The 27767-nt window shown below is 52.1% G+C and overlaps 1 protein-coding gene across 3 annotated transcripts in view; it reads right to left on the bottom strand.

The window, feature by feature from the left end:
• Positions 1–14924, bottom strand: part of PAX3 (paired box 3) — a 76435-nt gene extending 61511 nt beyond the window's left edge. For 2 of the 3 annotated variants that reach the window (XM_035544714.1, XM_035544716.1), the window contains exons 1-4: positions 14840–14924; positions 14059–14294; positions 12634–12763; positions 12152–12286 (exon numbers count right to left, since the gene is read on the bottom strand). In XM_035544714.1, coding sequence (XP_035400607.1) covers positions 12152–12286; positions 12634–12763; positions 14059–14294; positions 14840–14924 — 586 coding nt within the window. The remainder of the gene's footprint in view (positions 1–12151; positions 12287–12633; positions 12764–14058; positions 14295–14839) is intronic. The other variant, XM_035544715.1, reaches the window with a different exon arrangement.
• Positions 14925–27767: the final 12843 nt, after the last annotated feature.

Here is a 27767-nt window from a genome sequence, read left to right as displayed (position 1 = left end):
AAATTTGCAGGCTATTTGTATGCAGCCCAGCAAAAAGTACGTACCATCAATGGGTGTATGTGTAAACCCGGTGCGGCTCAGGGCAGACTGAGGCAACACCTCTGAATTCATTAACTTAACCCCAGACCGTATCACTTATGGACCTGCTTTTGCTGTAAATAATAGTGATAAAAACACTACTAATAAGGAACTGAGTCTCGGTCCATCTCGTTAACAAGCACTCACCTGCTGCTGTGACCCAGGGGCTGTGGCATGGCTCTGTCCTGTTACTGGGTGCCCCACAGCATGGGCTGTGGGCGCTCACTGCTCTTTCTGCGGGCAGCCCAATGTCCCCTAGCCCTGCCACCCCCAGTCTGCAGCTTCCCAGGACAGGTTACAATCCTTTCTAGCCACAATACATTTGTTTTAAAACATCATTTCATCTGGGAATGCAGTTTCGACAGATGAGCTATGGCAGCCGGTGCTATACAACATTTTTAATTTCTGCATCCCAGACATTTGGAAATACCATTCAGCGCAAAAAACACCATTGTTCCCATTTCAAAGAAAGGAATACACAAAGAGGTAAGGTGCGCCTGAACTGGAGCAGCTGACACAAGCAGATATCCTACACGCCAGCCCCATCTCCACTGCACAGGCTGCCAGGACGCACGGCAATAGGAGAAAAATAAAAAGAAAAGAGCACAGAAAGCAGAAGGCAGCTGCCTCTTCCTGCTCCAGGGCCGTGGCCAGGCGAAGGCCAGAAACCGGGGCGGGGGCATGGCCCCATCCCAGCCAGCTGCAGGCACAGGCAATGCAGGGCACGGCTCTCAGGAAGGCAGAGCAGATTGTACCAACTCAAACTAGTTCTCATCCAAACCAAACCCAACCCTTCTAGCACTAATTCTTCTGCAACCACTTTTTTCTTGTTTGCTTGTATTTAGGGGTATCACTTACTTATAAACACATTAGTCACCAAGATCACTCTTTCCTACTCAAGAAGGGTATAAAAAAGCTCCCTTGTCCCACCCCAAAGACGAAGAACCACACTCACCACAGCCCAGTCAAAAGACTGTTGAAGCCTATGGAAAGATGCCTTTGGCAGCCCCTTTCCCACAGCTGTGGGAACTTCAGCAGCAAACTAGCACCAGCTGTGCAAGTGGGGGAGCCATTTAGCCAGGCATGCTGGGACCTAAGGCAGCCACTCAAAGAGCTGAATGTCCCCAAGCGCAAATACCACCTTCAAAGCACAACTGTGACCACAATGTCTCCATCTAGAGAACACAGCAGTCCTGTGAAAGCTTCAAACTTTGCGTTAAAAAAATGAGCATCACTTATAAGCATCCCAGAAAAGGGCAGAGGAAGCAGAGCAAGGAGCAGCCTGGGCTGGCAGTCCGGGACGTGAGGGTAGCATGGCCAGCCCTCAGCCATCCCTAGCTCACCTCTCACACGTTAAAGCTGAAGGCACTCAGGGAAGCACAACAGGTCCTGTAACCAAAGGTCCCAGCTCTGCAGAACGCACCCAAGGGGCTCCAAGGGCGCACCGCTCCTCAACCCCCCTGTGGCTGAACCTGGAAGAGCAGCGTGGAGGGAAAGCCAAGGGCACCCAAAGGAGAGCCACCATCCCGGGTCGTGCCCTCCCCGTGCCTGCCACATAGCCTGTTCCTACAGTAGTGATTTTTCTGCATGCTAACACCTGCTATTGGGAACAGGTGAGCCCCTTCTCCATGCTCTGATCACCTGGAGGATCTCTTTTTTTTTCCCCTTACAAATCTTTTCTAGGGTATTTTTAAATTTATGTTTAACTAGCATTATCTGGATTCAGATACTAGATGTATTCAGGACTCATTCAATATGTTCTCTGAGTCTTTTTGCCTCTGATATACTCTTCCAGAGCTGACAAGTCTGTTCCTGATGTCAGATTAAGAGAAATATTTATGCCGTCAATCATCGCTGCATCTTTAACACTGCCAGCACAGGAGAAGTACGGCAACTTTGAGTCCCGGCTTGTTTTAAGTCCTCCCTTGGCCAAGGGACTTCTAAGAGTTGGGAGAAAAATCCTCTTTGTGCCTGTCATAGCTTTGGGTTTGACAACCATTCAAATCGGAGCTCCTGATTCCTTTCCCAAAATCTCATTTGCTGCGTTGATTAGGATCAAAGGTTGAGGGGAGGAATGCAGTTTAGGAAGAAAGAGAGTGCCTCCCCTTGCGATAGCCTTCAGCCAGTGAGGAGCCAGAAATCAAGCCAAGCAAGGCACGCTCTCCCTGCCACCCTGCCGGCGCTGATGGAGCAGATTGCTTACAGAGCTGCTCCAGCACAGGCCCATTTGTTTTTTTGTTTTTTTTTTTTTTTTTCTAAATCATGTGTTAGAAAACTTTTAAGTGCAGTTCGCTAAAACAGCTCTTTTTAATTTGCTCTGCTTGTAATGCTTTATTTTAACTACGCCTACTAGCCATGTCACATCTCTTATTTAGCAGCTGAGACAGACACTTAGTGCTGTAACGTCTTGCTAAGCCGGACAAATGAGCGAGATCCCTCAAATCCGAAATGCAGTGGGATCTTCCTATCAGGGCCAACTTCCGCCCTGAGTAACCAGTATGGCCCTGCTGAGAGCAGGGGGCTGCTCAGATGTAAATGATGGTACAATTTGGCCCACAGACCTTTTTAACATACACTGAGAAGGAAATAAGATGAACAAAATGTCTGCTATACGTGGCCATTTTGCAACTTTTGCTGGAAGTGATGATTCTGAGCGCCTGCGGGGCTGCGATTGCCCACCACAGACACACAGCACACACCTCCTGCCAGTCCCACTGTGGGGCAGGAGAGGTGGACAAGTCACTCCTTCTGTGGGGTTTTCAAAAGGTAACACTGAAATACCCAGCACACAGGTCTGACGGCTCCGAATTTGTTAGAAAACAGACTGTGGATGCTAAAGCAACAGGCTTTTGTGTGGCTTTCCGTATAGCTGCCAAATATTTGAGCGTTTTTGCCTGATCCCATCAAATTGAAAGGGAGCAGGTCCAATCAGCTGTGCTACACCAGGGACGAACCCACGGGGCTTTTTCCCAACTGCAACATTTATTGTTCAATTTTTTAATAGATAACTAGGTCACACCAATTCCTAACTGCTTGCTTGCTGCTATTACTTTCCTGTCCCACAGCTGTTGGCAAAGAGCACAGCTGAGCCCTATACCATGTGCGTAATAGCCACCATAAGCACCAAGAGAGGCTGGGGCGTGCCATGCCTTGCTCTGCGCCGCACGTGTTATGGAAATATTTGTAGACCTCCCTCCCTCCAAAACAGAGCACCAAAAATGTTCGGTGCCTACTCACTTAAAACATCACTGCTCCTTGTGCAAATAGTCCTTGGTCAATAACTGCTCCAGATTTGGTGAAGCTGTTTAACTCACTTATGTGAGGTGAACCTGCAGGACGGTAGTTACCCGAAGTGATGCCTGCTGCTCCGGGGATACTCATGGTTCCCCTCAGTGTCGCTCACACCCCTGCGTCAGCCCACCCGCTGCAGAGGACGTAGTCATGATTTACACCTTTGATAAATGGAATTCCTGTAATTTGGGGGATTTTGGCAAAACAGACACTTGACAGGATTACATTGTGAAAATAGGCAAATTCTGCACTTCACTTTCTATTTTCCTATTCCTTTAGCTAAATATGTGCCCCCCTTCCCCCCCACACACCTCCATTTGTTGTGTGTGTTTGCTTTTTTTTCCCCAAACCTCTCTTTTCCAAAACCAATGCATTTTGCTGCCCAAGGACTCAGAGAAGCCTGTCTTCCACCTGGCTCTCTCGCCGCTCAGCCTGAGTGGAGGCGCTGGGTGAGCATCAGGGTCCCCCCTGCCCCTCTGCTCGCACTCCAGCCCTGCAGCACTTCAGACCACACCAACAGCCCTCAGGTCCACACACAAAGGAGTTGCTCCTTCAGGGAACGGGACTTGCTCCGGCACCACTCCCTGCTGCCTGCCTCCCGCAAAACCTGCCCATGGCCATGTGCACCTCGCTAAAAAATGGAGCAATGCAGAGGGGCTATAATCCAGGCCAGTTACACTGAGCATGCTGGTGCTACTGCCCCACGGAGCTCTATGGATTACATGTCGGAAGAGCAGAGTAATTTGGCCAGGAGACTGTCAAGGTTATTGCTTTTCTGGGGCAGTGTATGGAGCAGATCCTGATTGTATTGGCATGAACAGTCCCGCTCATTTAAACCAGGTGGATAACGTTTGACAGGGGCTGAACACACTGACTGCTTGCAGAAATGCCAGCTGCAGACAGTTCGTCCCTCATACAACTCAAACCACAGTGATCTATGTGACATTACATCTGATAAAGAAATTACTACGTAGTCATTTTGGGATCAGGCATCCAACACGAGGCGTGCCATAAGGACAAAAATCCTTAAGACAGGTCCATATAAGGACTTGTGCGTGACAGAAACTTGGGACATGTTTGGCAGAAAGGTTACGTCCAGGCAGATACCCATAAAAACAAAATATCAAGAGGTGGAACACACATCACTGTCCTCGCTGCAGCTCTCCGCTGCGATGAACATGTTGAGTCCGTGCACTTCAAGGAAATTTGTGCCTAACCTAGTTTCAAAGAATTTTAACCATTATTCTAGGGCAAGATGTCTTCTAAAGTAGCTGGGCACTTGCAAAGTATGCGCTAGTATTTTATTCAGACAAAACAAAAAAACAGAGCGTATTTAAGAAAGGGAATGAGAAACTGATGATTTAAAAAAATCAAAAAATCTTTTTCAGCTTTTTACTCTGCTGCTTTCACTACAGCATCTGAGGCTCATCCACGTAAAACAAATGCGACACCAGGAGAGGCTCTCCAGCTTTACCTGGCTTCTTATGACTGCTGGTGAAGCTGAACGTCTCTGTTCAGAGGTGCCCGTGGAAGCAGCGGGACCTGGATCTGATGCTCGCAGACCTCCAGTCCAGCTGGAATTCCACAGCATAATTACAAGCCAACATAACACATCCACGCTGCACAGCCTCTTGTGCTGAGGATGTGGTTGAACAGAGTTTGCTACCTCTGAAGTAAGTAGAGCTCTCCGTACGGCAACAAGGAAGCGATTATTCTCGAGCACTCTCGTTGCCTGTCAGCACAGCCTGGCCGATCCGACTTTCCCCCCTTTTTTTGAGGAGGGACAGCACAACTATCCTGCCTGATGCGAGTGGGGACTGTAAAATCAAAACTGAGAAAAATGCACAAAGAAACACTGCCAGCTTGTTTGTATTCCCCCTGCACGGAGAGCCCAGCCTTGAGAACTGACAGGCTTTTCCAGCTCCCTTTCTTTCAGTGGCAGCCCCGGACCATTTATCTTTCTGATTTGGTGTAGAAAAAGAAACTTTCTGTATACTACACCCATCAAAAAAAAATTACATGCAACTAAATCAGTTTCATTAAAATTCCGTGAAATACACAATTTTTCTCCCGTTGTTTTAGTAAAATTTCAGCGCACTTTGTACTAAAGCCAGTGATTCACACAACTGCAAACCCAATAATGCCAAACAAAAACCCTCCACAAAACTGCAGGACTGTACAGTGCATACAGGCAACAGCCCGGGCAAAATAAGGATTCCACTCAAATTTCACATCTCATTAAAGACAATTTGGCCATTAATCCTACGGTTTTAGGAGCAAAGAAGGATTTTCCAGGACAGATAAACTGAAATGATCCTCCTTTGATCTCTGAGGTTAAGAATCAGTTACAATGGAAGATGAACAACACGGGGCAGGACTACTGGCCTTTTTATCTGCAACAATGGCATCAGCAAACAACTACTTAATCAATATTTGGCCAGGGCCACTGAAAACTTCCTTTTCAAATTTTAATTCCTAGTTGTAAAACAACTGTAGGGCAACCAGCAAGATAAGACGTTAAACTGACTGCTTAATTGCCTTTTACTGTCCTGCTAGTTATATATGCACATCCTTAATCGCTCTTGAATCTTTATTTACCGGGATGAATAAATGACCTGTCGACAATCACATCAAACTCCACTAACCAAGTAATCTCAGCGCGTGACACACTAACTCTAATGTGCCCACAGTGAGTTTTAATTTCATTACGTTTCACTTTTTTTTCTAGGGAGAGTGATTTAAGGTGAATTAGTTTAACAGCATGGGGCAGGAGTACTCCAGGGCAAGTAAAGTAAAACAATGCGCTCGCGCTACGCTGAGCGAGGTCTTGTGGTGAGTTATGTTACTGTACATCATTTTTATTAGCCAGAAAGCTCAGCATTTGGGGAACACTTGGAAGTATCCTGCATTTTTATTTATATATTTTGTTCTCTCTGTAGCCACGTTTGTTACATAGGATTTGAAGTGACATTTACATGGAGAAATCCACATTGACTGGGTTGCTCTGATTTATTGCTTTGCGTTTCACTCAATTTCTTCTTAAATTAACCAGAGAGCACTTTGTAGTTCTGCTTCATTTCCCAATGCCATTTTATTACACAGCCCTGGGGACTCATGATAATTCGTCACTATCAACTTTATTGGCTCCCCTCATCTAAACCCCGTTCCAGCCCTTATCAATAAGTAAACCCAATACAAAACTAAACCTTTCCCGAGTAAATGTTAGATAAAAGAGGCATCTTGGACAGATACAACAGAAAATTACCAGTTGAAATTGGACCCCGAAAATAATCTCTTCTGGGGATTTCATCAGCATCAACTTTTACTTTCAGCATTAATTTCTAATTAATTTTTTATCTAATTAGAATCGCTGTCTGGCTGCCTGCTGATACCATCTCTACCTTTGTGCAAACACGGCTACAGAAATCCTCAGTTCGATGAGAGTTTTGCCGGTTTCAGTTGGGATTGCAGCCACGCTCGCAGTCAGCCAGCAGTTTCTCGTAACAGAAGAGGACGAATTTAGGCCCCGTTCCTGCCTGCCCCAGCCACGTGAGCAGCTTTACACACATGAATGGGCCCTTTGAATGGCACTCCTCGCTGGCCCTCGCATCTGATGCTTTCCAACCAACTTTTTTTTCAAAGTTGGTTGGAAACAGAAATGCTGGGGCCACCTCCTGTTCTTACCCCTGCCATCAGAGTGGTTCCAAAGAGCATTTATCAATATGGTGATAGGCACTTATATATAAATATATATATATATAGGGGTCTGATCTGCAAGCCTGTAAACCCAACTCACATCCCAATCCTGAGCACTTCCCCAGGAGCTGCAGTTGCTCAGCACATTAGAAATCTGCTTTCAAGACAAGCCTGAGCTTTACCATGCTAAATTCCTACTGCTGTCAAGGATTTGGCAATCGCAGCAGAATCCAGAAAGCCAAGGATACAAATCATGGTTTGGGAGCAAGTCCATTAGTTTCCTGCCCCAGTCTTTTCAGAATGACACTGTCTATGTTTAGTCAATTATCAGTTAAGATTTTCAGAACAATCCAATCAGATGCAAACTTGGGTACAAATTCCAACCAATGTGTGTGAAACAATCCTGATATTTGCTAAAATAACTTTTGTCTTTGTTCTGGGCACAAGAATTTAGAAAAAAGGGACAGGATGTCCCCGGTGGTACTGCTTGAACAGCTAAGGAAAGTGCTCCTGAGATGGCAAACCGTGCAAAACCAGCAGAGAAATCAGGATGTCAGGAGGGGCTGCTGCGGGATGCGGGGAACCCGCACCTTCCCGCAGCCCCTGCTCTCCCCGCTGGTAGCAGCCTGGTCCTAAGCACCAGAGCCCCTGGCCAGGCAGGAGCAGCAAACCCAGAGCCACAGTCCAGTGACGAGCCCTGTGGTGATTTACTTTGTGCAGCACCCGGATTTTCCACCCATGTCCTGCTACTGGGACGCGAGGGGAGAACAGGGAAAAGGCAGACAGACAGCCCAGTTCACACTACCTGCCTCAAGCCAAATCCTGGAGTCATTGAGGAGCTTTTCTTAATTAAGCACTATTTCCCCACCAGCTCTGAGACCCCGAGAGGCAGAACTCTGCTCAAATCGGACGAGCAGGTTTCTTCGACCTGCTGGTGACCGAATATTTAACATAAAACACGGAATGCCAGGCTCAGGAAGGTGCCTGCCTGTAGTCGCCGTCCCCACATCATCCCAGAGGTGACCGCTCACCAGGAGATGTAGCGGGGGGAACACGTGGTGCTCCTCAGACCTAAAACCCACCAGTATTTAACACAGCGAGGACACCCTGTTACCTGGGAGGGGATACTGGAGCAACACCACAATGAGCCCAGCATCAAAACCACAACGAAAACACCAGGCAGCATCCACCCTGCCCCACGCTTTGCCATACAGCAGGGAGTGGGACGGCTCGAACCGATATCTGATGCCTGCATGTCAATCCCTTCCCTTCACAAACTGCCTTTATTAGTTTAGCAACCTAAAAATAACCAGCTGCATGGTACTGACCAAACCTAAACAAAACATCTGCAGGCCCAGCTAGCCCCCCCTACCCTCCAGACCATGTGCCACCACTTCAAAGCCCGCGCATCAAGTCAGTAATTGTAACATTGCATCTAAATATTTAAGCTAGGGGCTGGTAGTCGCGTGCCCCATTTACAGCCAGCATCTGTCCTCTAATTCCATTACAGTACAAAGCAAAAATGTTTCCCAAAACTTGCAAACAGGAAAAGCATCGCTCTGCTAGAGAGGCAGCAGCAGCTTGAACTTTGGAGCTGCTGAGCGGGGCTTTTGTGCTGAGGTCCTTCTCTTCCCCCCCCCCTCCGAGCTCCCCGCATACACGCACAGAAATAAGGGTGGTGCCGAAATTGTATTAATGTGAGCCTCGGGCACACAGAGAAAAAAAAAAGAGAAGAGAGGAAGAGGAGGGCGAGGGGGGAAGGGTTTGGTCCGAGATGAAAGTCAGAAGGAAATAAAGGAGGCAATTTAGTCGGCTGTAGCCTGAATTGCTCTCAGTGCAGCCCAGGGTAGAGGCTGGGGATGAGTAGGGCCCTTTCTGGACAGGGGCGCATGACTGGGGGAGGATCAGCCAGGACAGGGCCTGGAGGCCAATTCCGCCGGGCCGGGAACAGAGGCCCCCTTTGAGGCCGGGGGACCCCAGCGCCAGCCCGGTCCCATCCAGCGCCGCCCGCTCGCAGCGGTCCGTGAGCAGCTCCCGGCCCCGTCCTGCCAGCGCTGGGGGCCGCCGGATTGTGCCAGAACACGACAGCGATCCCGTGGATGGGCACCGACCAGAGCGGCAGCTGGAGGTACGGGCAGCTCCCTCGTCTCTAAAAGTACACCCTGATGTGCCCAGGGAAGGCACAGGAGTTTCTCTTTTGTGTTGTTTATTCACGGCTTAAGCAGTTAAGAAAAATATATCAGGAACGCAGAAATGCAGATGTGCTGTTATGGGGTGATAATCTCACCGATACGCGTTATGACAGCCAGGTTTGGCTTTAAACATACACCCAAAACCAGGGGAGAGAACGACACGGGCAGAAATGCAGCAGTGCAACATCTGCTAAGGCGTGTGAGAACAAAAAGTTTAAGCGCGTGTAAATAGGGGCTGAAACAGAAATACAGCAGGGCAGATGGAAGTTTACCTACGCTTACATCTGTGAAGATCAGAGAGAGAAAGCCCAAGCCACATGATGTACTGTTTCTGTCGCACATTTAAAAAATATATGTATCATATTTCTCTTCTCCCTGATCCTGCCCTGCTGCAGGAGCTCCCCAGCTCCCGCACGGTTACAGTCACAGCCCCACCATCCCTCCCTCCCTCCCTCCGGCGCAGACAGCCCCGGATCTCCCCACCTCGCCCACGTGCCGCGAGCAGGGGACACCAGCCACCTCCAGCCACCCCACGGCACCACGGCCGTGGCTCCGGGGCTGGTGGTGATTCCCAGTTCCGTGCCCCCGTCCCCTTCCCTCCAGTGATCAGGGCCCTCCAGCCCTGCCACCACAGCTACAGAAAAGGCTCAGGCACTCCAAAACACCACGCTTTTCTCGCTCGGACGGGTGCAGTGCTCCTGCCGAGAGCGCTCAGCACTGAGCTACCCTGCAGGGGTTGTACCGCGCGCTTCAGAAGTGACACCAGGGACCCAGGGGTGCCAGCCCACCTCTCGGATGCCTGCTGTTGCTCCAGGCCCTGCATGCAGGCAGCCACGATCCTGCGGCACCCCCATCCCCAGCAGCACTGGCAGATATTTCAGTAAGAGGGTCGGGCCGTCTGTGCAAACAGCAGGACCCAACCTGAGGATTTTTATAGACAAGAGTGAAATCCTAGCTCCTTCGCTGGTGACAGGAGTTGAAGCAGAACTTTTTGGGGTTTTTTTTTGGCCAGATACAGCCAGAGAGGTGGACTCATTTTATGTTTTTTTCTTGCAATGAGCTCTCCGGCATGGTGTCCCTACAGCACCACGCTATACGTAGAGCACGCGTACGGTCACAAATCCGTCCTGCAGCAGCTCTCTCACTGCAGCACCCCAGCCACCCCAGTAACAAGCTTAAGGAACAGGCTGACACCCAGGTAGGCGAGCAGGCGTCAGCAGTCCCTCCCTCCCATCGCTGAGCCCTCCCCAAAACTTAGGGAGCAGACCGGATTTGAAGCTGCTGTTTGCACAGAAGTGCCTGGCCCCCTTCACCCAACAAAAACCTGTATAAGCAGATATGGGACAGGGCTGTGCTAGCCCATCTACTCCGGGGGAATTTGGCCGCTGACTGAATGCAGAAGAAGCAAAATAGGACGCTCATTATGGCAGCAGAAGGTAAAGGAGAGGTACATGGAGGGCTGAGGTCAGCCTCGGCACGGGCTGCACTGGGGAAACGCTGCAAGGCAGCGCCCGTGCTCCCGAAACCAGCTGATGGCAGGTCAGGATCCCTGCCTTACAGAGCAGAGTCAGATACTGTGAAGATTTTTCTTAAGTAGAGGGGTGGGTAATATTGATAATAATATTTTTTCTCTTGCTGTCTCTCTTAATTACTCTGCTCCATAAAGCTGGGATGTTATCAAGGTTCCCTACCTTCTGGTTTTAATCTCTTAAAGAGAAATTCAGGAAGGCAGCACAGATAGTTATTTAACAGCTGAAGGCACCGCGTTTAGCCCGTTTTCCCTTGGTGCACATCCCTCAGAACAATTCTCCATTGCAGGAGGTACTGGGGGAAACTGTGACACGCTGTACAGGGGCAGACAAACTGTGCCTCCTGGCCTTAAAATCTGTGCCTCCATCAGCATCTTGTGTGTGTTACACACACCCACAGACACAGAAGACGAAGTTTCCCCGAGAGCTTCAACAACTGCCTCGAAAAGTAAGTTTGGGAAATGCTTTCAGGTCCGTTCCTAAGCTACAAGGGGACACCCTTCTTTTAAAGAAAGGGTTTCAGTTGTCCTCTCGAGTGGCGCTCAGCATGTCCAGATGTCTAAAAACGCTACAAACATTTTGTAGGTAAAACCAGCTATTTTTTCCACGGTGGAGAGTCCATAAAACTGCGTGGAGCGTCAGCTATTAGGGGCTCATTGAATAATTCATCCCTCATTGCAAGCCCATAATGTCTTTTCTCGGCCTTTTGTGGGGCTGTTTTCTCTTCTTTTCTCCTTGAATTATAAAAAGGTTGCCTTCTTTTGTTCACATCAAGCTGCTGCTAGCTGAAGCTTTGTCTGCGCAAAGCCAAAGTGTGAGTTTCAATGGACTCCCCCCTCTTTGTTTTCCAAGTTCATCTCCAAGTGTAGATTGTGTATAGAAGGCCTTCTTTGTAAAAGCTGGAAAAGTTGTACAAATGTTTGACCAGCTCATTTGCTACTTTTGTCTCGCCTTCTCCAGCGCCTGTGCCTGCGCCGGGCAGCCCCAGCCCTGCCGCCCGGCCCGGCCCCAGCGCTGCGCTCCGCCGGGGTGGGCACCGCCGCCGCGGGCAGCCCCCTGCCCGCCCCCGGCCCCCCCCCGCCCCCTCCCCGAGCCGTCCGCAGCCTTCCCGGCGGAGCGGGGACGGGGGGCGAGGCTCCCGGCCCTGCCCGCGGCTGCAGACCCCGAGCAGCTGCAGCCTGGCGCTGGGCTGGGGCTGGCAGCGCGACCCCCGCCGCCCCCCGCCGGGCCGGCTCCAGGCCCCCCCCCCCCGCTGCCGCCGGCCCCTTCGGGGGCTGTGCCCCCACCGGCTGCTGGGGCCGGCTCGGCGCGGCTCGGGTGCCCCGTCGGGGCCCGCTCCTCGCCCCGCACGTCCCCCGGGTGTACCTCTCTCGCTGAGGATGCCGTCGATGCTGTGCTTCGCCTTCTTGTCGCCTTCCTCCGCCTCCTTCCTCTCCAGCTCGGCCTCCTCCTCCTCGCCTTTCCCAAACTTGCTCCGCAGGATGCGGCTGATGGAGCTCACTTCGGGGGGAGCGGAGAGCTGGCACCGGGCCGCCCCCAGCCCCGAGGAGCCGAGCCCCGCTGCTGCCGGGGGGCCGCCCGCTGCCCTCCCGCGGCCCTTCCCACCGGGCACCGCTGCCGGGCCGCCCCCACGAGTGGGTTTGTGCCCCGGGCGCGGGCGACCAAAAAACCGCACCGCCACCCGGCTCCCTCCTCCCAGCCCCGGTTCGGCGAGCCCCCAGCCGGCCCCAGCCCGGGGGGAGCATACAGGGGGCCCCGGTCGCTTTTTTAATTAACCCCCCCCGCCGGTCCCGGGGTCCCCCCGCCGCCGGGCCGCCCTCCCCGCGCCGCCCCGGGGCTGCCCGTACCCGAGGGCACCGTGTTGCGGTCGCACACGCCGTCCTTCAGCAGCTTGTCTCGGATCTCCCAGCTGAACATGCCGGCGTTTTCCCGCTTGTATTCCTCGATTTTCTTCTCCACGTCCGGCGTCGTCACCTGCTTCAGTAAAGACAAGGCGAGCGGGCAGGGTTTGTGCGGCCGGGGGCGGCGGGGGACCCCCGAGGGTCCCGCTCCCTTTACCGGGCACGGCCCCGAGCGCGCCCCGCTTGTGGGGCGGGCGGCTGGAAAAAGGGGGGGGCATTACGAATAACGGCGGGCCCATTTAGGGCGGCCCCCCGGGAACCAAAACTCGCCCCGAAAGCCGCCGGGGCCGGGCCCGCGGGGTGAGATGCGGCGGAGGGCGGCAGGGGAGGCGGCCGTGCTGCACGGGCTCCTCGCCCGGACCCATCCGGGGGAGCCGAGCGGGCAGCAGCGGAGAAAAAGTCGCACAGTAAATAAATAAATAAATAAAGAGGTCTCAGCACCGGGACCGACACGGAGAGCTTTCTCCGATAGCCTCGGGATTTTTAAAATGAAGCCGAGCTCAAACGAACCCAGGATGTCCCGGCTGGGAACAGCCTCTCGTCCGGATAATGCGCTTGGAAAAAATCGCCGCCGATTGAACACCAGAACAGAAAGTTCAGCGTTTGCTACTTTGGAAGCAACAAAAGGAAAAAAATCTACGAGGCAGCTTTCAACAACAACAACAAAAAAAGGAAAAAAAAAGAAAAAAAAAGAAAAAAAAAAGAAAAAAAAAAGAAAAAAAAAGAAAAAAAAAAGAAAAAAAAAGAAAAAAAAAAGAAAAAAAAAAGAAAAAAGAAAGCTTTGTTTTGGAGGAAACGAAAAGACAAAACGAGGGAAGAGGCAAACCCTGAGACAAGTTTCCCTGTTTCTCTGTGCTACAGAGAGCGCGAACTTTTAGCCGTGTCGCTATAAATACACGCAGCTTCGGAGCAAACAGAAAAATAAAGGGGGCAGGAGAAGGCGCAGCAGAGGGACAGACAGACGGACAGACAGGGCACTGCTGCGATTCGCAGTGACCCGAGCGGTGCCCGACCCTGCCGAGCCCCGGCGGCCCCCCGAGGCTCCCCGGCCGCCGCGCGGCTCCAGGGCGAGCACAGCACTCGCTAAACGCCCCCCTTCGCCCTCGTTTCGTTTCCTTTTTTTTTTTTTTTTAATATAAATATTTTAAAGCATTTTCTTAAATAAAACAGCGGCCGAAGCCCAGCGACAATTCCCGTAAAGACGCAGGAACAGGCAGGACGCAGCAACAGGCAGGGCCGGGCGCACCCCGCTCCCCCCGGCCCCGCTCCCGGCGCGTCCCGGCTCGGCCCCGTCCCGGTCGGGCCGTGTCAGGGGGCAGCGGGGCAGAGCCGGGACGTGCCCAGGTTTTGCCCGGCTCCGGAGGGGCTCACCTTGGGCTTGCTGCCGCCGATGGCCCCCGGCCGGATGGAGCCCGTCTCCTGGTACCTGCAGAGAATTTTGGAGACGCAGCCGTGGGACACTCGCAGCTGGCGAGAGATGACACAGGGCCTTATGCCATGGTGGGCCATCTCCACTATCTTGTGTCGGATATGGTTGGGTAAAGGCCTGCCATTGATAAACACTCCTCCGAGCTGATTGACTCTGCCCTGGCCTAGAGGAGTAGAGACTAGAAAAGGAGGGGAGGGGAGGCGGGGGGGGGGGGGGGGGAAACGGCGTTAACGTCTCCTTCGGATCCCGCTGGCTGTCTTTTTGCCGTCGCTTTCTGGAAGGCAACTCGCCGCCCCCCCCCGCCGAGCCGCCCCGCAGCGCGCCCGGAGCCCCTCCGAGCCGCCCGCGGGCAGGGCCGGGCCGGGAGGCTTCACCTGAGCCCCGGTGCCGCCCGCAGGCCGTGCTCCGGCCCGCCGGGAAGGTCACCAGCCCCCGGGGGGGGCACCCAAAAGCTGCGGAGACCCCGCCGAGCAGGGCCGGGGGCCGCCGGCCGCAGGACGGGGCGCGCACCGCTGCAGCGCCGGGGCCCCTTTCGGCTCCGCCAGCCGATTTGCGTTTTCTAACTTTTCCCCCCGCTCCCTCTCCCCCGATCGCCGCTTCCCGCAAGGGCGGCGGGGCTCCGGGACCCCCCCCCCCCGGTACCCCTCCCCGGCTCCCCCCCGCCGCCGGCCGTCGGGGCGGCCCCCGTCCCGTGGCGGTGCCGGTGCCGGTGCCGGGCCTTACCTTCCAGCGGGAAGCCGCTGCGGGGGTAGTTCTGCCCGGCCCCGGGCCGCATCATCCTGGGGACGGCTCCGGCCAGAGTTGTCATCGCGGCGGGCGGCCGGGGTTATATCCGGCGGGCGGCCGGGCTGGGGGAGAGCCGCGCTGTCGGGGGGTCCCCGCCGGCAGGGGGTGGGCGCTGCCGCCGGGGGGCGGGGAGGGGGCAGCTCCCCGCTGCCCCTCGGGCACTGCCCCGCACCGGGAGGGCTGCGGGGGCCGGGGGCCGGGCGGGGGCGGCGTCGCTGTGCCCGGTGCGGCGGGGAGCGGCAGAGCGGGGCCGGGAGCATTTATCGGCTCCGGCCCCGGCGCGGCTCCGCGGCGGCACCGCCGCGATTGGCCGCCTCCGCCCGGCCCGGCCGCGCCGCCCCAGCTGATTGGGCGACGGCCGGGGCTCTCCCGCATCGCCGGCAGCGTGACCGGCTCGGCACGGCTCGGCACGGCTCGGCTCCGGCACGGCACGGCTGCCTACAGCCCGCTGCAGCTCGCGGCGGCGCGGCACGGGGTGGCACGGCTCGGCACGGGGTGGCACGGCCCGGCCCGGCTCGGCCCCGCGCTGGGCTCCCGTTAGCCAGCACCGCGGAGCCGCTCCGTGCCCCGACGGCAGCCCAGGGGTCCGCTGGGCTCCGGGCGGGGGGCACGAGGCCCCTCTGTCCCCCAGCACCTCCCCTTCCCCCTCCCTCCCGTTTATTCGTTTCGCCCCGCAGCCCCTCGCCGTGCCGAAGAAGCCTCCCGGGACCGAGCGGTGCCACCGGGCCCGCAGCGGGAGCTGCCGTCGGGGCTCGGCGCTGCCAAACGCCGCCGGCAGGAGCGGCCCGGGGCCGCGGGTGTGTGCGGTACCGGCGTGTGCGGGGGGCTGCGGGCGCTGTGCGGTACAGCCTTACTAACGAGCGTTTGTTCCCAGGAATTTATTGTAGTATTCAAACTAAACTGCTGGAAAAATAAAAGAGGTAAAGTCTGCCTCGGAGCTGAAGTGACCACAGCAGGATATGACGCCAGGAGTGTTGTAAAGACTGTCTGTCCTTAAAGAAGGTACTATTGTGCGCGGCCTTTTATTTATAACTTGGTAAGTGCCAGCAAACTCGCCTCCTTTACACTCTGAAGTGCCAGCCCGGCTTTCCACAGCGCTCTTTATTTGCAATAGTCTATTCAGCAACTGTCACTCCCGAGCTTCAAGTTATTCAGGACCTTAATCAATCAAAAGGATGAGAATCGCTCAGGTTCCCCCTTTGAAACGGAGCGAACAATGTCGGCCGGGCCGCGGCTCCGCTTCCCCTCCGCCGGGCGCGGGGCGCGGATCGGGGCCGGGGGCGGGCGCCAGCGACCCCCCCCCGGAGGGAAGGGCGGCGGGGCGGGGGGAAACGGGGAGCTGCCGGCCGGCCCCGCACCGCCCCGCATCGCCCCGCATCGCGCCGCAGCCCCCCGGCTTTTCCAAGCGCTTTGGGATGCAGAGGCGCAGCCCCTCCGCAGCGCGCTGCCCGGCGGAGCCCGCAGGGGACGGGGCTCGGGGACAGGTTGGTGCGGGGAGCTGCGGGGAGAGGGAAGCTCGTGTGGGATCGGCACGGCGTCGCCGGCACCGAAGCTTGGCCAAGGGGCGGCTGCGAGGCCCCAGCCCCGGCCCCGGCCCCGGCCCCGGCCCGCAGCAGCCGCGCGGGTCTCCAGGGGGATCCGCTCCGCCGCCCTCTGTCCTGCGCGTTCTCGGCGGAGGAGTACGGAAGAAGCACCTTTAAAAAAATAAAAAATAAAAAGTAAAAAATAAAAAGTGAAGAAAAAAGAGAAAGAGAGAGAGAAAAGAAAGAAAGAGAGAGAAAAAAGAAAGAAAGAAAGAAAGAAAGAAAGAAAGAAAGAAAGAAAGAAAGAAAGAAAACTAAAGAGGAAGAAAGAAAACTAAAGAGGAAGAAAGAAGGAAAGAGATAGGAGGAAGAGAAAAAAGAGAATGAAGGAGAGAGAATAAGAGAATGAGAGAAAGAAGGAAAGAAAGAGAGAGAAAGAAGAAAAGAAAATGGAAGAAAATAAAATGGAAGAAAATAAAATGAAAGAAAATGGAAGAAAATAAAATGGAAGAAAATAAAATGAAAGAAAATAAAATGGAAGAAAATGGAAGGAAATAAAACGGAAGGAAATAAAATGGAAGGAAATAAAATGGAAGAAAATAAAATGAAAGAAAATAAAATGAAAGAAAATGGAAGAAAATAAAATGGAAGAAAAGAAAAAAAGAAAAGAAAAGAAAAGAAAAGAAAAGAAAAGAAAAGAAAAGAAAAGAAAAGAAAAGAAAAGAAAAGAAAAGAAAAGAAAAGAAAAGAAAAGAAAAGAGAAAAAAGAAAAGAAAAAAGAAAAGAAAAAAAGAAAAGAAAAGAACTCTTTAAGACCCTTGGTGCTTGAGAAGCGCAGGCAGACGCGGGGAGCGCAGGGGCCCAGCAGCGTGGCGATGCCCACCCGCGGGGAGCGGCCGCGAGTGGGGGCTGCTCGGAGCCCTCGCAGGACGAGGCGGAGGAGCGGGGTCCCTCAGCCCCGGGGCCGCGAAGCGGCCGTGAGTCGCCTTTCGCTGTCATTCGGGTGCGAGTGGGGTGGGAGCGGGGTGTGTGCACGGAGCGTGTGCATGGGGTGTGCGTGGGGGACCCGGGCCGAGCCCTGCGCTGCCCCCCGAGGGCTGCGCCCCCCCGGGGCCGCCAGAGCCACGCCGGGGCCGCCGCGGTACCGGGCGGAGCGGCCCCGTCCTCCCGCAGCGCCCCGGTGGCGGTGCCCCGGGAGGGGACCGGCCCGGCCGCCTGGCCCCGCTCCTCCGCCCCTCCTCGCCCCCACCCCCGCATTGCCGCCCTTTAGGCCAGCAGAGATGATTTCACGGTTTGCCAGTGGAAATAGCTAAAAATGCTCCTGCTAATTACAGAGCCCTTCCAGGCCAGGTGCACTTTTAATTGGATTAGCGAGTGCTCTATATTAAACCTGCAGCACATCAAATGGACAGTGAAAATTAGAGCTATTAGGAACAGAGGCAATCATTTCGGAACGATAACGTTGCTGTTTTCTCCTCTATTAGAAATAAATCAATTACACTGTTTCCGGGTTTGAGCGCATACATTAATTTCTCCTAAGGACTCCGGAGGGGATCTTCGCATAACTGTGTCGTGGGGGGGCCGGGGGAGAGGGCGTCGGGCTTCGGGGGTGGAAACGCTTGGGGGGGGAAATGGAAAGAAAAAAGAAGGAGGGGGAAAGAAGAGAAGAGAAGAGAAGAGAAGAGAAGAGAAGAGAAGAGAAGAGAAGAGAAGAGAAGAGAAGAGAAGAGAAGAGAAGAGAAGAGAAGAGAAGAGAAGAGAAGAGAAGAGAAGAGAAGAGAAGAGAAGAGAAGAGAAGAGAGAAAGAATGAGAGAAAGAGAGAAAGAAAAATTAAAGAAAAATTAAAGAAAAATTAAAGAAAAATTAAAGAAGTTAAAGGAATTAAAGGAATTAAAGAAAGAGAGAGAGAAAAAAACAGTTATTTTATTTTCAGGCTATTTTCGAGCACACCGAGCGTGTAGGACCGCCTGTTACTTCTGGTTCGTGTTCCCCGCTGCCCTCACAACAACCACCCCGCACCACAGCCGGCCGGGGGGCTGCGGACCCCCCCCCGCTGTCCCGGGGCCATGTTCCCCCCCCCGGCTGGTGTCCCCCTCTCTCCCAGCACGGCCCCCCCTTCCCTCCTGCCCAGCGAAGTGCTGCGGGGCTCTGCGGGGTGCTGCGGGGCGGGGATGCTGAAATTCAGCCCGGCTGGACCTCCTCAGCAGAGGGACCTCCGTACGACAGCGCGTTGGGAAACGCCACCAAAAAAGACACGAACCAAACCAACAGCGACAAAACCCAGGAACGTGGCCGGGGAGCGGCCAGCAGCAGCGCCGTCCTCATTAATTGTTTTTTTATCCCTTTTTTTTTTTTTTTTGGTGGCAGAAACATAATACTATTTGGCGAAAAAAAAAAAAAAATCACCAGCAAAGGGCCGGGGAGATTAACGTTTGGAAACTTATGAAATGTAATCTGCATATCCAATTGATTCCCAGCATATCAGTTGAAAGGATAAAGATGCATATCTCCATGATGGATATTGCATTAATAGGCACATAAATAAAGGTTGAAAAGTCATCACCGAAAGCTTTGAACCTTTTTCCTCCACTTTTATGTCCCGTGCGCACGCCTCAGCAGCGTCTGAGGTTTTTTTCCCCCTTTCGAGTTCCGTTTTCATCAATTCACGGCCCCAGCGCCTGGCAGCCCGAGAAGGGCTCGGCACCGGAGGATGCTCTGTGCAAGGACGGGGACGGGGCACAGGACCCCCTTGAACATCCCGAGCAGCCCTGGGGACCACTGCGGAGCCCCAGGACAGGGCAGAGCGCCCTTCTCCACCTCCTCGCCCCGCTGGTCCCACCGGAGCCGCCGGGACGCGATGCTGCGGGGGTGAGGACGGGGACAACCCCACGGCTCGGAGGGAGAAGCGGCCCGGCAGGACTCGGCCGTGCAGGGGGGCACAAGGGACATGGGCCCCCCCCCCAGAGCTCCGAGGGGCTCCCCTGCCGCCGGAAGAGGCGGAGGGCAGGGGCTGGTGGCCTCCTGCGGGGGTGGGAGGGAGGGAGGGAAGGAGGGAAAGATGGAAGGAAGGAGGAAAGGAGCGGGGAGAGAGGAAGGGAAGGAGGAAGGAAAGGAGAGAAAGAGAAAAGGAGAGAAGGAGAGAATGAGGGAGGGAGACAGGGAGGGAGGGAGGGAAGGAGGGAAGGAGGGAAGGAGGGAAGTCTCTCTGCCCCCCGGTGCCGCAGGGACACACGGGCGCAGCAGCCCCGCGCCCCCGGGCCGAGCAGCGGGGGGCACCCCCCGGCCCGGCCTCTCCCTTCGCTCACAGCCGCGTTTCAAACCGAAGCCTCTAACCCTCGTTAATTACTTGTGAAAACACCAGCGATGATTAAATTCCAGCGGCATCACGGCGGATTTCCACGGGGAGCCGTCCTGCAGTCAGACGCCCGTCCAGTCAGGGTTTGGCACGCCGAAGGCTCGGACCGGCCGAAGGGGCTCGCACCGGGAGCCGGGGGGGGGGGGGGGGGTTCGGAGCTGGGGGGGGGACGAGGAGCACCCGTGGCCCTGCGTGACCCACGGCAGAGGAGGCAGAGCCCGGGCCTGCCGGCAGGCAGCGGGCACAGGCGGACATCCAGCCCTGTCCCCGGGGGACTCCGGGGCCGTCCCCGGCCTCCGCGCCCTGCACCCAACGCGATGGGGCCAGGGACTGACTGCGCGGGGGGGGAAAGCAGCCAAGCGGCGCTCCGAGCTCCGACAGTGAGTTCGTTCATCGGTATCTCGCCCAGAGATTGAGGATTTCACCAGTTGTTCTTCTGAGGATGAACTGGATTGGGACCTGGGAGGAGAGAAAATGAAAGGGGGAGAGAGAAGGAAAAAGAGAGGGAAAGAGCAGGAGAAAGAAGGAAAGGGGGAACGGGGAGAAGAGAAGAGAAGAGAAGAGAAGAGAAGAGAAGAGAAGAGAAGAGAAGAGAAGAGAAGAGAAGAGAAGAGAAGAGAAGAGAAGAGAAGAGAAGAGAAGAGAAGAGAAGAGAAGGATAGTGGAAATGAAAGAATAAAGGAAAGGAAAAGAAGGGAAAGAGAAAAGAAAGGAAAGGGGAAGAGAACGAGAAAGGAAAGGAAAGCAAAGAGAAGGAGAGGAGCAAGAAACAAGCCTGGCAGGAGGCAAAGCAGACCCCCGCGGGAGGGGAGCCGCCCGTGGGGCCGCTGGGGGCCGGGCCGGGCCGGGCAGCACCAGCAGCAGCAGCAGCAGCATCACCAGCACCAGCAGCAGCAGCACCAGCAGCACCAGCAGCAGCACCAGCAGCAGGGCCGAACCCGGGGGTGCCGGCACGGCCCCGTCCCCCTTCCCGCAGGATTTCTGCCCCCGGGCACAGCCGCAAGGACCCGAGGGCGGCGCAGCCCCTGCTCCCGGCCCCAGGTAGGGCAGCGGGACCGGGGGGCTCGGGGCTCGCTGCTGCCCCCCGAGGCTCGCCGACGGTGCCCCGGGGGGCACAGAGCCTGCCCGGCCCCCGGTGCCGGCGGGGAGAACCGGGACCGGCCCCCGGCACGCAGAACGGGATTGGGGGGCAAGGCGACCCGCCGGTACCTGGCAGAGCACCTCGGAGGTCCTAACCAGAGGCTCTTCCCCCCCTTCAGAAGGCGATAGCAGCAACTGCCGGAGCCACCAGACCGCCACTCGCTCCCCGCATGAGCTCGGTCCTTCCCTAACTGAGCGGGATGTAAATCCGTCCTCAGAGAGGGGCGTTTGCTGTCTAACCAGAAGTAAGTGCGGCTTCCACTGCATTTTGTACGGTTTCATTTCATTTACTTTAAAGCCTGCAATACTAGCAGCTTGTTTTTCCTTTTTTTCTTCTTTTCAGTCAGAAGAGTATTTTCCCATCCCCTACCATTAACTGTGCGACTAGAGTCCTCACTCACAATGTGGAAAGCAAGCCACAAGTATTGCTCATCTCCGAGTTTTCTACACCGTAAAAAGTTTCATTATTTCCACATTAAAGGAAAGCAAATTTTGATTTATATCTCGCGCGTATTTCTCAGGTTTCAGTCCTTGAAAAAACCAAACCAAACGAAATAATTTTCTTGCTATTACTATTAATCAAACGGTTATAAAATAACGACCTGAATGGATTTGTTAGGGTGGAAGGCTAAACAACATAGAGGGAGGATGGGGAAACTGCTTAGATCTGGACCTGTAAGGAGCTGAAATCTAAGATTTAGATTCTCTGATAAAGAACAAGTAGGTTGGGGCGTAAATTCAAACAAAGATGTCAAAAACTTCTAGGCTATTCTTCCCAAAATCTGTATTCCAGTGAGACCAATCAACCTCACAGTATTTCATCTTACTGTAAAAATCCCCTTAAACCAGCCGAGGTGTTTCTTAACCGAAGCTATTTGGGAGAGATTACAACCACCCCGATCCAAAATGTCACCACCCGAATCCGAAGTTAAAAGTAAGCCTGAGCCCAGCTCGGGATCAGGGCTGCAAGGCCGGTGTCAGAAGTGTTTTTTGGGGGGCAGAGGAGATGTGTGCCAACCGGGTCCCAGTACTGCTCCTTCCTCACAACACGAGCAGAGGTGTTTTGTGCTGCACCGATCAGAGATCCGTGTAGCTAAATACATCAGGTACCAACACAGGCATCCCCCAGGACAATACACGCGTTTTGTTAAGGCAGCTGTGGCATTTCTTCCAAACACCTCAACCTCTACGCACACCCGCATCGAGGGGTAAAAACAGGGTAAGTCACGGGGCTGTCTAGCGATACTACAAGCAAGCCACCAAATTTAAACACCCGTCAGAAACATTAGAAATCAGAGCCATGAAAGACCTCTCTCACAACCTGCTTCCTCGCCCCGTTTGTAACATAATGAGAGAACGTGCAATGTTTGTGTACAGATACTGCAGGAGCTGCCTCTCACGTGGTTTAAGTGGTCAGAGGTTAATACAAACAAAGATGCAAGTTTTATTTGGCTGTATAATATGTTAACAAAATAACTAACTTCCAGTGAGATTAAACCTATTTTCTAGACCAGACAGGGACCTCGGAGCTGCAAAACGTCCTTAGCACAGGGAAAAGGGGCAGTGAATTCAGGAGGATTTATGCGTACACCAAGAACTCCCACAATATTAGGCAAACAATTCTCCTACATTTTTATTTCCAGTATCAGGCACTCGATATAGTGTCCATAAACATATCCCACAGTGTGTTAGTATCAAATGCACTGCTTATCCCTGACTCTGCAAGCAGAGTTGATTAATACCCATTTATCTGAATGATGTACACATTCATATATAAATATTGGTTTCTTCAGCAGTTGTTAAATTTTGACTGATGTGCACAACACACTGATATAGGAAAGAGACTGTTTCAGCCGCGAACACAAGCAAGGGAGCTGCAGCAGCAGTTTTGGTTGCCATTCGCAATTGCTGTTCCCCTAAGTGACTGCTCTCAGCGCCAGGTCTCAGTACAGGACTGCACACCATTTTCCAGGGAAACTTGCAGCTCACACACATCCAAAATTCCAGCTCTGCAGGATTTTTTGTTGTTGGTTTTTTTTTTGGTACAATCCCCAGTCTTGGCCAGTTGAAAAGCGCGGCTTCTCCAGTGACACTAAAACAGGATTTCAGCTGGGAATTCACATTAACTCTGTAGCTACATCTGTATTCCTAAGTGCTAATTCGCTGTGAGGACAATTCACTCTTCCTTCATTTGCAAAACGTATTTTATACAGTGTAATGCACAGCAAGCTACTTTGGACTTAAGCCTTGAAAACAAACCTGAATCCCTGTGAACAGTAATTTGAGCTACAAAAGAAGAGCACTAAGGTAAGAAGCAACAGTATTTCCATATGCACCTGTAATCTACCAACTTTAATCATGCCTTTTATAGTGCAAGAAAAAATAATTAAGTTTATTCTGTTTTCGTTTCTGAAGTATGAACCCAGACAGGAATTCACTTCCCAGAGTAAGATGCTCTTTTGGATTCTCAGCCTGCATTACTATTATACAGCCTGATTTTCTAAATATCTTTTTGGAAAAATTAGACTTTGCTGCCACAGCCCAGGCAAAAATAGAACCCAAACCACCAGTCACTTTTGGAAATTCAGGTCATCGATCTAACTTCCAGTGATGTGTGCTTCGGTACCCACTGCTGGTAGCTCCTTTTTTATCATTTGGCTTTGTGGTACATTTCTAATAACCGTACAGGAGAGTAACTGCTCTGTCCCTATTTGTATGATAAAGGAATACAAAAGTGCCTCTCTACACAGGCCTTTTAACCAATCCAACTAGATAATCAAGGTTTTTATTCCTTCCATGCATTTACAAAACACTCAAGTGTTTTTCTGTCAAACGTGACTTTCATGAGATGATATCTGCTGTTAGGTAAATTAACATCGTATGATTACTTGCTACCTGTGGGCTAAGCGATGCCGAAAGGAATATAATTTCTTCCCTGCAGTCACAGTGTTTATCAGAGACACCTTAAAATGAGAGAGCAGAAATAAAAAGCCCTTTGCTATAGCACCGATGGTGCACAACGTGTGTTAAGAACATAATGGTGCCTTAAAAAATTGAATTGAAAATTGAAAGAAGTTGTAATGCGGTGGTGACCGTGCTAGGACGTCCCCTTACATCTGAAGGGGCAGAAGCTCCACTCTGCCCCTAGGGCTGTATCACGTACTGAGCCTTATCCCCAGCTGCAGTGAGCCTGTGAGCACTCCTCAGCTGAGAAATCCCAGGTACGATGGAGAGGAGCATTTCCCAGGACTGAACTGCTGAAGACCGTATTTCAGCCACCCAGGTGCAGTGTCGGTGAGTTAAACTCTGCCCTTGTACCTGCTCTGCTCTGCCCCCTTGGACTGGCACCACTGCTGCCCAGCAGCCCACTCCAAATCATCGTCGGCGTACCATTTAATCTGACCTCCCACTCTGCAGTCCAGCGTGCTTCCAATCCGGTGCAGGAACAGAGGGCTACCACGACACAAAATTTAAGATCTATTGGCACGACTGGAAACTGCAGTAATCTCTCAAAATTCATGTAGCCCGTGCTCTCGCAGAGGTCAAACAATTCCTGGGAAAACTTCAGGTCTTCATTTACTTTCCTGGTGCTCCCATGTACTGGCTGCAGCAGCCCCTGCCACAGGCTGTGCAACTCAGAGTTGCATAGCAAAAAAAGAGTATAAGAAAATACAAAACAAACCAGCTTGCATTTCCCATGGCTTTCCCCCACGGTGCTGTGGCACACCCTGCCTTCTCTGCTTTCCCCCCACGTGCCCCAGAGCGCTGTTTTTCTGCTAGATGTGTGGATAGCGTAACTGATGTATACCCCTCCAGCTGCATATCTCCACATATTTTATGAACAACCAGAAAAGACAAGTGTTCTGACTAAAATAATTACAATAACAAAACACCACCAGTGACACGGTTTTTCTCTTTTCTGTATTTTACTTTTTTTTTTTTTTTTTTTTAAACTGAAACTTGAGCAAAGTTTGGCTTTGGACAAGTGATCTGTACACTTGGAGGAACCCAAAATACAAATATAATACTGGGATTCTAGAGATGTATACAATGCATGATTTTTTTTCTGACTAGTACTGTGATGTGGATCCAGACAAACGCTCCTGAAACCAGTGGAGTTTCCCAAAATTTGCGTAAGTACAGAGAAGGATTTGGCATGTGGTCAGACTGTCCATTTTAATTTGGCTCTGAAATATTTTGAAATGTATAGGTAGGAACCTGATATGTAATATGACTGTTCAATTGTAAATAAGCCTGAAAATCCTGCTTAGGCCTGTGATCTTCAACTTCTTGTAACGTGCAAACCTCTAAACAATTTAAAGTTGACCCTCGCATAACAAATTTAAGGTTCTGGTGATTGATTTGCTTTTCTTACTTACCTTTTGCAGATCCTTTAGAAGTAGTCCACAGATCCCAGTTGAAACCATTGGTTTAGACAAAATGGCAAATACTGTTTACAGAGAAAAAGGCAAAAATAGAACCATGATATGGAAAGAAAAGAGAAAGATGGAGTATCAATTTCTTCCTGTAATCAGTATTTAAGGGCCCAGCTACGTAACAGCTCTTGTTGTGACTGCAGCTCCTGTAAACTCGGCCAGGTCAGCGTGAGCTCGTTCAGACACCGCTGGCAGCACATCCACAGCACCCAGAGAGCCCCCAGGAGTAAATCAGAGCAGGAACGAGCTCCACCTGAGCTCCCCGATCCCTCCAAGGCAGCTGCGGCATGTTTACAGGAGATGGAGTTAGAGCAGTGCCCGCTGGGTGGGCCAGCCTAAACTGCGACTTAATGGAGCTTACCTGACTGCATACAAAGGCCGGAACACACGCTGCGTTTGCAGTAGAAGCACAAGCAGGTAAATCGTAAATTGGTGCATATGATGTACACACGTACATATTTGATATATTTATTTTTCTTAGAAAACATTGCTGCTGTTTATGTCCATTAATTTACATATATTTATTCTTACTACAGTATCATTTATAATAATACTTTCACTTCTATAGCACCTCCTCTTCAAGGATCTCCAATTGCTTAAAAACTTTAATAAATAAAGCCTCACATCTTGCCTGTGAGGTAGGTCAACGCTATTATCAAACTTTACAGATGCATTAACTGAAAAGAGAGAGGTTAAGGCCAAAATTTTCAAATGTTTGTACCTGAAGTCAACCATCTAAATTCTCATTTAGATGCTTCAATAAAAGTCTTGTGGTTTTCTTTGGTGCCGAACATCCACAACTACTGCTGAAGTCAACAGGGGCTAATAGTCAGGCCTGATTTTAGGAGGCATACCTTTTACATGGCCATCAAACAACTCCAAGTTTGAAAACACTGGTCTAAATACACAACCCACGGTCAGAGCCAGAATCGATCCCAGTGATTTATCTCCTCAGGGCCTTTATATTATTAAATATAACTTTAAAAGGCTGGTGTGGATCTGGTAAATAAACGTGACACAAAAATCATATACTATTTCCACAAACTATGTCCGTCATAGCAAAGGCTGTATAAATACCACTTGGGTTTGTGGTAGTGGTGTTTTTTTTTTTTTTCTTTTTTTTTGGTGGGGGGGGAGAGGGGTCCACAGATTTGTGATAATTAAGACTATGCACAGTACACATCACTTGTGCAGTCATAAAACACATCACACATCTTCACTTGCTGTCTTTACACGTCTACATAGTAAATTCCTTTGCACTTGTGATAAATAGAAGTGGTCAAGTAAAGGTCTATTAAGAGGATACTTGTCAGAATTCATGCAGACAGCTTGCAAAATACACATACTAAAAGATCACTTTTAAAATTCTTGAATCGTTAAGCACGAAAATAATTACCTCATTCCAATACAGTACTGTGTAGAAACGTGGAATAAGCAGCATCATCTTATTCCCCATGTAATAGATTATAACAACTAATTAAGTTAAAAAAATTCAGGCACCAAATGAATTATCCTGCAACATAGAATAGTACCTATATAGAGTGCTCTCCTTAATATACTACAAAATCAGTTGTATGGCAATATTTTTCATTTCATAGTATGAGCGTCTCATTGCGTTTCCCATACATCTCTGACGTGCCAACCGCACAAAACAAAAGCATTTTCTACTGGCCTTTACTGAAACTCCTAATACAGAAGAGAAACTTTCCAAGAGGGGAAAAACACCGTCTTATGACAGCTACCTTGGCAGAAGGTAAGTGCTCGAGACGCGGATTATGCTACTGTATTCCACCTTTACAGCGACGCTGGAAGTCCGTATTTTAATGTGGGTTTCTCTCACTGTATAAAAACTGAAATCAAGGGGCCAGTGAAATATCGTTCTCTACCACGGGACCCTCCCAGCTCTGCGTTAGAGCTCCATTAATTAAATCATCTTCTGTAAACTGTTTCAAGTGTGCAACGTAGCGCTTCAGTCTCCCACATTAAATGAGAATTTCAAAGAATTAAATAATAAAGCTTATTTTAAGCAACCAACAGAGGGCCCGGCGGCCTTCCAATAGAATTATAACAAAACCGTACGCGATACACTGAGGGGTGCTTTGGCTCAGCCTCGTGAAGACAACACGCCTCTGTCACAGCTTCTATACGCACTTTGCAGCCTCGTGAAAGGAAAAATACAAAACGCATCGTTAGCGCCGTGGTCCTGCCCTGCTCCCACCGGCAGCGAAGCATCCGAGTACCTTCCAGGTGGGGGCAACAGCAAGCCAGCTTCGTGCGGGGCTCCGTCCTGCGGGAGCCGGGCAGCAGGGGCTGCAGAGGCGGAGCACGGCCCTGGCCCCGGCCCCGGCCCCGCTGCGGCCCCACACCCGGCCGCCCCCCGCCGCCCCCGGCTCCCCCCGGCCCGCGGGCG

The sequence above is a fragment of the Cygnus atratus genome, chromosome 9 (genome assembly GCF_013377495.2).
Source record: "Cygnus atratus isolate AKBS03 ecotype Queensland, Australia chromosome 9, CAtr_DNAZoo_HiC_assembly, whole genome shotgun sequence".
Classification (NCBI taxonomy): domain Eukaryota; kingdom Metazoa; phylum Chordata; class Aves; order Anseriformes; family Anatidae; genus Cygnus; species Cygnus atratus.
This window is presented reverse-complemented; position numbering and strand designations above follow the sequence as displayed.